Source organism: Epinephelus fuscoguttatus, linkage group LG7, assembly GCF_011397635.1.
Source record: "Epinephelus fuscoguttatus linkage group LG7, E.fuscoguttatus.final_Chr_v1".
In the NCBI taxonomy this organism is placed as follows: domain Eukaryota; kingdom Metazoa; phylum Chordata; class Actinopteri; order Perciformes; family Serranidae; genus Epinephelus; species Epinephelus fuscoguttatus.
Window position 1 is genome coordinate 36747188 of NC_064758.1, and position 10087 is coordinate 36757274.

Genomic DNA, 10087 nt, shown 5'->3' on the forward strand with positions numbered 1-10087 from the left:
TTATCCTAACACCCCACCTGTTTACCTTGAACCATGAAAGTAATTTTAAATAAATAACAAAAAAACAAAAAATAAAGACTATATATATATTTTTTTAAAAGAACAGGGATAAGAAGACCATAAGATAGTCAAGAAACTTACTCCAAGATAATCCTGATAATATAATTATTATTATTTTATTATTATTATTTTTTAATTGGGAACCACCATCAAACACAAATACAAAGTACAAATATATGTTCCAGTGTTTTTCTTTCCCCTCCCCGCCCTCTATGAGATGTGGTAAAACAGAAAAACAAAACTCCACCCTAGCCTAACACCCCCACACACTTCCAACCCTGAAATTAATTAAAACAAAAATAACAAAAAATACTAGGAGCAGGGATAAGAACACTATAGGAAAGATAGTCAAGATGTTTACTCCAAGAAATTACATACAATGAGATCCAGAGAGGTAAGAGTGTTAACACAGGAAATGATAGGCTGCCATCTTTTGTAGAAACTGACAGATGAGCCTCTCATACATGTTCTCTTCTCAATTTGAAAAGCATGAAACAACTGTTAATAAAAGTTATACAGCCTACTTGTTATTTAGAGGATTCTGTTGTAGCTTGAGAAAATAATTTGATACCTATTAGGGACTATTCTTTACCTATCAGAGGAGGGCGGTGGCTGGGGTGTGACTTTGTTTTTTGACCCTCCCTGAAACTAAATAAGAAAATGCAAGACCCTCCAAACACCATAAACAAGTTATTAGATTTTAAAACTTAGCCTTTGATGTTTGAAGTTATAAAGTTGATGACAAAATCTTGGAGTTGAAAAAAAGCCTTGCTAAGCTCAGATTTGTTTTTGTTTTTCTGACAGAAGCGTTCGTTGCACAAGATATGCCCAAGGATTGTCGGAAATTTGAAAGTCCAACAATAACTTCTGTTTTTACACTTTCTGGCTATGATAAATGATGTAATTTTTGGTGCAGCAAACTTAGAGAGAGAGAAATTTTATAAAAGTTAATAAAAGCTATGTAAGCTAGATGTTACTGAGCAGACTCTGTTGTATCTTGAGAAAATTTTCAACTCATTAGCTGCTTGTGCCCTCCAACCGCATTTCACGGTTTACATCAGCAGACAAATGTTGCTCTGTTGTCATGGAGATGGATCAGTCATCATTACTAATATAATAAAATAATTAAAAAAGACTAAAGAGATTTGGGAGTATGAAGTTTATCTTATAGTGGCGCCATAGTGGGGGGAAAAGTGTGAATGATTACCCCGGGGCCCAATGGGAGGGGAGCTTTCAAAAAGCCTTGAATGAAAAGTTTGGTTTTGTTTGTGCTTTTTTGTTTCTAAGAAATCAGTGCCATAACTCAATTAAAACAGTTGAATCTTTCTGAGGCCCCTCTCACCCCTTAAATGTGCAAAATGCTCCACCCATGCATTGGATTAATCTCAAAACTGGTGCTGGTGGAGCACCAGCATACACTGTCATTTCTTTCTCAGTTAATGAGAAAGTGGGGTTCCAAAGAAAGAAAGATAGAAAGACAGAAGGAGAATTTAAAAGGTGCTTGGAGAGACATGGATCAAAAGTGGAAGGATGGGGGCCCACTGAGACTGTTCAGCATGATTACACTGTGAACAATGTAATAACTTTGTTTATTTCCTTATTTTAGAAAATAGCTCGCTAACATTACATTATTTAAAATGATGAACTTTTTTAAAATATATATTGCTAAAAAATAGAGTTTAACAAATATGAATCTTTTTTTGACTGAATATTTTACAGTAAAAAATAAACGTGTTTCAAAATAAAATCATAATACAGAAATACGAACTTTAATAATTTAATTTAATTTAATTTAATTTAATAACAGCCGTTAACCTCCGTCACGGTAGGGGGCAGCATTTCACCGCAGAGCCGTTGGTTTAAACCGAAGACCAACCGACAGAAGAAAGGAACAGTTTGTCCCACCGGCGTTTCACGTAGCGGCAGAAGGTCGTTCGCAGCTGGGCGGTATTTGACAATTCTCAAACGCAAAACGAGCCCAAATAATTTTAATTTTGTCGTAAGTTTGTAACTCTGGACGCGGAGTGATGTGAGTACTGCTGAAAACGTAGTGGAACGCGGCTGTACGTCGCGTTTGGTTTTGCTCGTTATGAAACCTTGCTAGCTAACGTTAGCTAACGTTAGCAGCCGACTGCTGTAACTAACGATAGTTACGCTGACAGCTCTAAAAGCGGCAGAAGACGTTGTTGACGCGACGGTAGTCAACCAGCCAGCTAATGCTACACATTCTGGGTAGTTAGAATTAGCTACCTACACTACCTGTGAGTTAATATACCCCGCATTGAAGCAGGGTGTTTGCACCGGAGCCTTGACTCACCGCCCGGTGTCGGACCAGACCCCTGGGCTCAGCTTCTCAGACCCAGGATCTCCCTCCTTTGAGCTGAGTGGCTGGTTACATGGCAGCCACGGCCAGTGCCCGGCGGTTGCCCATGGGTGTGCGCACATTTAGTGACTTTCTGCAGATTGCTACTGTGGGTTCCCCTCGAGTGTGTCGCACAGCGGTGTCCAGAGGATGCCTGCGACAAAACATCAGGTAAGACCGTCATGGAAACACTTGAGTCTATTATTATAACGATACACAGAGACAAGGTGTCTCTGGATCGGAGGGTGCACAGTGGGAAGGTTACAAGCTAACTGTGTCAGGGCAGTCATATTTGTGTTTTCCTTATCTCCACAGTGTGACGATCCTCCATTAGGGCGAGAATTTTGATACCCTGGTAGCTAGTGTCACAGTTTAGACCCGATAATTCATATAATGTATACATGTTCAAGTGTCAGACACATATGTTACTGAATCGAGTTATCAATATTCAGTACTGTCTCACCAATATTGGATGATACTGATTATGCATTTTGAAAGATATTAAGTAATTCCCGGACATGGCTTCTTCAAGATGGTTGTTGTTAGTTCTTTTTTTCCAAAACACACACAAATTTACTACAATCTGCCAAATGTATTACCAACTTGTTTCTACTAAAAAACAACAAAAAAAATTCACAATGAGCTAGTCATAAGGAATAACCATTAATGTTGGATCAATACCGTATTGCTTGTTAAGACTTGTATCAGCTGATATAGGTGGAATATTGATAAATTTGAGTGCATCACCAGTTGGGGTGTGCCATGTTGTATCATTCATGGTCATATTGGTACAGTTTAAATGTGATAAGTATATTCAGTAGAGCTGAAAGGACTAATTGATCAACTATTAAATTAATCAGCAACTAATTTGAAAATGGCTTAATCGGTTTGAGTAATTGAGTCCAAATTCTTTGATTCCAGCCTCCTCAACTTGAATATTTTCATGTTTCTTTTCTCCTCTGTGACATTTAACTGAATACGTTTGGGGTGTCGACAAAACAAGACATTTGAGGATGTCATCCTGGGGTCTGGGAAACACCATTGACAATTGCCCCCATTTTTTGGCACTTTATATGCCAAACAACTAATTGATTAATTGAGAAAATTATCCACAGACAATAGAGATAATTGTCAGTTGCAGCCCTAAGAAAAAAGAAAAAATTATGTGACCATAGTAATATGTAATCACGTAAGAAGACTGTAGTTGCAACAAGTGGCAGCACAACCATATTATATAAAGTAAGTCGAAATCATATGAAGAGAGCACAAATTATTTGAAGTCCAAACAACCAAACAGACTTAATCTACAGTAGGGCTGCAACTAACGATTATTTTCATTGTTGACTAATCTGCCGATTATTTCCTCGATTAGTCGACTAATCATTTTATCAAAAGATGTGTTAAAATGTTGAAAAATGTCAGTCTGTCTCTCCCAAACCCCAAAATTACGTCATCTAATGTCTTGTTTCGTACTCACGCCAAAGGGTTTTAGTTCACCGTCATGGGAGAGTGTGTAAAGCTGCCAATATTTGAGCGTAAGAAGCTGCAATAAGAGTATTTTGGGGTACTTTTATAGTACTTTTCTATGAAAAATGACTTAAACCGATTAGTCGACTACTAAAATAGTCACCGATTATTTTAGTAGTCGATTAGTCATCGATTAGTCGACTAATCGTGGCAGCCCTAATCTACAGCAGCAATTAATGATTAATGAAGTATTTTTCACGCTGTTATCTCATCATTATAAATATTGTTATTGCAAATCCTGCAATTAAGGCTACAAAGTAAATATTAGGGAAATCGCAATATTGCCAAGTGCAATATCCAAAAGGCAAGAGCTGCATATTTGGGTTAAAGGCAAAATTTGTCACAACATATCATTATAAATAAAGCATTGCAGTGCCACAGAGATGCCTCAGCCTACAAATCATATTCCACACATAAGGGAATGTGCTTGTTTGGTGCAGACCCCAGCAAAAATTACATCATCATCATTTTTATAAAAATTTTCAGCAACAATAGAATACAAAAATGACCATTCCCACTAAAATTGTGACTCATTACAATCACAGTTTCTGTCAGAATAGTCACAATATGGGTTTATTTCGCAATACTGTGGTAATACATTAAGGCAATATCAGCTATTTCTATCCCCATTAAGTAATGATGTATGTTTTATTTCATGTATTAGCGAGATCAATAGGTTACCTACTGGAAAACACATTGCTATGTGGTACAACAAGCCTGAGTGGGTGTCACATTGCATTGCTATTTGTTATTCACATAAGAGGCCCTACTCAGAAAATACCAGCACAATCACAACACACAGAGACCTTCCATTATCTCCTGTTCCAGCGTGTTTGGGACTTCAGTACCTGGAAACTGGAATGTAGTGGGCCTTTCATGTTTTGGACTGTAACCTGTGGCAGGTTGCACTCTTTCCAGAATGTGGCTTACTGGACATTTCCTCTTACCTTTTCAGACACTTGTCGTCATGCGGCATTTTGATGACAAGAACTCCCAAAGTGCTTTGCCTTCAAGACTGGGACACAATGACTACTGTTCCCCAAAGCAGAAACTTCATCAGTCTCACCAACAAAAGGAAGGAGTACTCCGAGCGTAGGATACTTGGGTAATTTTTCAGCAGGAGCTAGTATTACCTTTATCTCCTAAATCTATTTTTGAAATTACATAACCTGTCAATGCTTTCTGTCATAGCTTTTCTATGCAGGAAATGTATGATGTGGTGGCCAATGTTGATGAGTACAAGAACTTTGTGCCCTGGTGTAAGAAGTCCCAGACCATCATGAAACGAGCAAGCCACTCCAAAGCCCAACTTGAAGTGGGATTCCCTCCAGTGGTGGAGAGATACACGTCTATGATCACTTGTGTCCGGCCTCATCTAGTCAAAGTAAGTGCCAGTAGCTTCACTGAGTCTGTCAGTCCTGTAAATGATGATATATCTAGTGTTGTCAAAAATGTTGATTTTAAAGATACATATTGTTTCTGAATATTTGAAACAGTAAAACTACTTCCTCACTCTCTCTTATCTCTGAAGCAAGTTGAAACCTGTACTGCTGCATTGCCCCTATACAGCTGCCTCCTTTTACTCACTGACAGTGCAGTCTTTTCAGCACACGTCTCATTCGCTCTGGTTGCATATAGGGTGCTGCGGCAAAGATTTAATTTGTGTTTACTTGGACTTTATTGCCTTTTAAATATGTCAGTCTCAGAGGCTTTTGAACATGGGCATGACTGCAAGAAGAATATTGTTTTAAGTATTGTAACTGTTTACTACAGTCACTTCGTCGTCTCTGCTTGTAACATTCATTCATTAATTTTCTGTAACCGGTTATCCTCTTGAGGGTTGTGGTTGGCGTTGGAGCCTATCCCAGTTGACATTGGACACCCTGGACAGGTCACTAGACTATCACAGGGCTGACACATAGAGACAGAAAACTGTGCACGCTCACATTCACACCTATGGACAGTTTAGAGTCACCTATTAACCTGCATGTCTTTGGACTGTGGGAGGAAGCTGGAGCACCTGGAGGAAACCCACACTGAAATGGTGATACAGAGTTCATGGTTCAGACCCAGAGTGGGGTTCAAACCCTGGGGTGGGGGAGACATTCTGTGTGGAGTTTGAAAATGGTATCGAATGTCGATATTTTTCAAGGTATTGTATTGAAGTTAGAAATTCCAGTATCGTGACAACACTAGATATATCTTTGAGTTTAATGTAACGTCTGTGGATGGTGAGTGTATTTAATATTGCTGCGATGAGAATAACAGTTTAAATTTCATAACTACCTGAAACCAAAACCCACTGAGACACCAGCTAAATATTTAGTTGAAGCAAAAAATGTTTGTGATGTCAAAAAACACCCTGCTCAAATTTCCTGTTTCTAGTCACAGAGTTTGTCTTTTGGATTATTTTAGGCAGTGTGTACAGACGGAAAGCTGTTCAATCACCTGGAGACAATATGGCGCTTTAGTCCTGGCATTCCTGGTTACCCTCGCACCTGCACGGTAGACTTTTCTGTAAGTAGCTTGCAGTTTACTTCTTGTGGGGATAGTTTAAGACTTAACCTGTGTTACCTTTGGACAAAGCTGTTTCCGTTCTTTATGCTAAGCTAAGCTAGCTGTCTGCTAGTTGATGACACGAGAATACTAACCCCTAACAATAAAGCAAATAAGCTCATTATAATCAAACTCTTCCTTTTCAAACTGTTGTCTTCACCCTCTATTGTTGCACTTTTCATGACTCTACTTCCTCTGGTATACACTAAAGAGATTTTATCTTTGTATCTTCAACAGATATCCTTTGAGTTCCGCTCTTTGCTGCACTCCCAGTTAGCCACCATGTTCTTTGACGAGGTCGTAAAGCAGAATGTTGCTGCATTCGAGCGGCGAGCCAGTAAGATCTACGGCCCAGAGACTCGTATCCCACGAGAGCTGATGTTTCACGAGGTGCATCAGACGTGATCTCAGCAGCTGTATGTTCTCATCTGGCCTTAAACCATACCAACCTTTTATTCCCTCTATCTACACCAACCTGCATGATGCTGCTTAGTCGCCCACCACCTCCAAGTCCCCACCATCACATCAGACGTCACGGCTCCTGAAGATATTAGACATCCAACTCTTGTAAGCATTATGTTGGAATGCCTGCCTCGACAAATTCTTGTTCATCTCCTCCTCCTCGTGTTCTCTCTGTCCACTTTTCTGTCTACCTCCACTCACGGGGTCCTTGTTTAGCAGAAGGAACCCGCCATTGCTCTCGCTCCATGGCAGTTACAAGCTGTATTTATGTAAACAAAACAGTAAATCATTGCAACATCATGTTACCAATGGTAGAGAGTCGACTCACTTATTTTTAACAAACACACCACAGTGACACTCAAAAAAAACACCTACTATTTTTTTAGAAACAGACGTTTGCACACAGACACGTTATCAAGTCAAATTGTGTTCAGTTTTTCGTTGAGTTCAGCGCCTGCATCAGCTGCTTATACTGTGTCAGGAGAGCCTATTTGTTGCCTTCACTTTTACCATCTACAGTAATTTTAAAATTGAAGTGTGTAGGATTTAGTGGCATCTAGCCGTGAGGATTGCAGCTGAAACTTCTTTCATGTGCCAAGCATGAATTCCTGCTTAGGATTAAAATGTGAAATTGTCGTTCAGATGGTTTTAACCATGAGCAGAATCATCCACAGATGTATCTTTCCTCTCCAAAACAAACAGATGTGGTGATTTAAACCGGTGAAAACACTGAAAAAAGCAGCTTCTCTTTACAAATCAGTGTTTCTCTGATGCTGTTTGGCTCATCGTAGATGGGCCACTAGCCTAGCACATGGACATTTTTTTCCTGATAACCTAAGATCTAGACGTTCAGGAGGTTTTTACTGGGAACCAAATTATCCACAGAGGTCTCCTTCCCTCCAAACCAAATGGACCCAGTGATTTAAACCAATAAAAACACTGAATAAAGCAGCTTTATGTAAAAAAAAAAAATAAAAAAAAAATGTTGTGGAAAAACATGTATGGCCTTAGTCTGTGTTTAGTTTGTCTGCTTTGGCCTACTGTAGAAACACAGCTGTGCAACATAGCGGACTCTGGACAAGGATTGTACACAAAAAGAAACATAGTATATTATACTCCATTTCTGCCAATATACCCCTCTAAATCCTGCACACTGGACCTTTCAGTTTTTAATATTTGATATTTAATAGTGAACTTGGTGCAAAACGATTATTGATTTCATCCTTTTTTAATTTATTCATCAGTGGTTTTTATGCAGACTTTTACCGGTTCATTAGGGTTTAAATTAAATGTGCCATGTTTGGGACACTTAAAGTGTGATGTCACTGTATGTTGTGACAGTATAATTGAAGTGCAACACTTTGCAAAAGGGAAAAATCTTCATTAGTAAGCTGTGCCCTCAAGTGAATTTGAGGTTTGGGAAAATTAGCTTTAACTTGGCTTTTGTTGTGCTGTGAGAACTGTGTTTTTGGACACTGAGACTTGGCCCGCTACTTTTTAATTATGCCTTATTTTACAGCCCAGCATGAGAAACTGAGAGGTGAGGGGATTGAGGGAATTTAACTTTGCACAAACAAGAATGAAGCCATGGACAGGCTGGAGGCTACTGTGAAATATTGTAGACGGGATTCCAACAAAAATGCTGCACATCTAATAGAAGAACTACAGCCTTATATTTAAAAAAGTATGGTTTCAGATGATCTTATTTGAATCATGGACTTTTAATTGATCATCTGATTAGGTTACAGGTATAGGATCCACTGATTGTAAGTGGGGATGCACAATAGTATCGGCACGTCATCAATATTGGCTTTATATGATGTTATTTCACAACAGAAGAGACTAGATGATGGAAAAAGTGTGTATCGATATCCGTTATCGGTCAATTTAGTTGTTACATATCAGCATATTGGCAAAAAAATCCAGTATTGTACATCCCTAATTATAAACAGTGATAAGCAACTTCTAATACATACCGTAAAGGTTTTCCTCCTCTTTATTTTACAGTCCATCCACTGAAGGTCGTCACTTAAGTTATAGTTAAAAATATACTGGTGGGCTGTAGAATAAAACATCAATCATGTATCATTGTCTCTGAGTTTCATGCTTATTTTTTTGGTTGTTTTAGCTTTTATTTATATATATATTATGATGCATGGATGTAACTAACAAAAAGGCAAAGGTAGTCTAGTACATTTCTTAGTGTTTACGTGTTGTGTTGTTCAGGCATGACGACACTAGTTGAGATTTATGTTGCCCGTGGCTTTTATTCCATGATTAAGGGCTCATGAAGTTCATTGATTGTACTTGCCATTTCACGTTATGTTCAAGTTGCAAAAGGTCAAAGGATAAACATACTCTAATTCTCATACACAATTAAACCGGATTATTCGTTAAAGATGGATTTTGGCTGCGTAGCTGATGTGGTGTTTCTGTATTGGTAAGGTGATTGGAAATGAAGGGACAGTTAATCATCAGTGCATGAAGAATGTTTATCAAATCAAAATCAGTCTGTGATTCGCTGTTACATTAAAAGGTAGAAAGAAAATCACAGTTTAACTTATTAAAGCTTGTTAAATGCCATTTTGAGTGTTATTTCTTTAAGGATTAATATAGATTAAGTCTGTTATACTGGAATTCATTTCAGGCACAGCGTTCATATTGCACCATGTAAGAATGCAGCTTCACCCCAAATATTTTTTGCTAAAGATGTTTTATTTTCAGTATGTTGCGTACAAATCGAATTTATTGCCAAGTTTTATTATCGTAGGTGCCAATACTCTGTGAATCACTGAAACATTATGTAAGAGAACACAATTCGGACAGAAAAAAAGAGTATTATATGATCACCTCAGCCTCCATCCCAGCAATATATTTCCACATCAGTCGTCAAACTGCAGGTGTATATAAGTGACCTGTGATAGTTGCAGTCTAGAATGTACCTAAGGATGGTGACACATTATATCACTGGCTGAAGAATTTGCTGTAATAGAGTATAAACTTCATCTTTTTTCAGTTCAATCACTTCTTTTTTTTTTGTTGCGAGCTAAAATGTATCTTTGTAAATACTGTGTGTGTTTCAGAGCTCTGTTATTTAAATAAAAAAGCAGGTGGAGTTTG

General features: G+C 38.3%; 1 protein-coding gene across 1 annotated transcript; it reads left to right on the top strand.

The window, feature by feature from the left end:
- The first annotated feature begins 1960 nt into the window (after positions 1-1960).
- Positions 1961-10087, top strand: coq10a (coenzyme Q10A). Its single transcript, XM_049581279.1, has 5 exons — positions 1961-2593; positions 4905-5054; positions 5141-5333; positions 6365-6466; positions 6743-10087. Exons 1-5 carry the CDS (start codon positions 2457-2459, stop codon positions 6908-6910), a joined length of 750 nt encoding a protein of 249 aa, XP_049437236.1. The 5' UTR covers positions 1961-2456; the 3' UTR covers positions 6911-10087.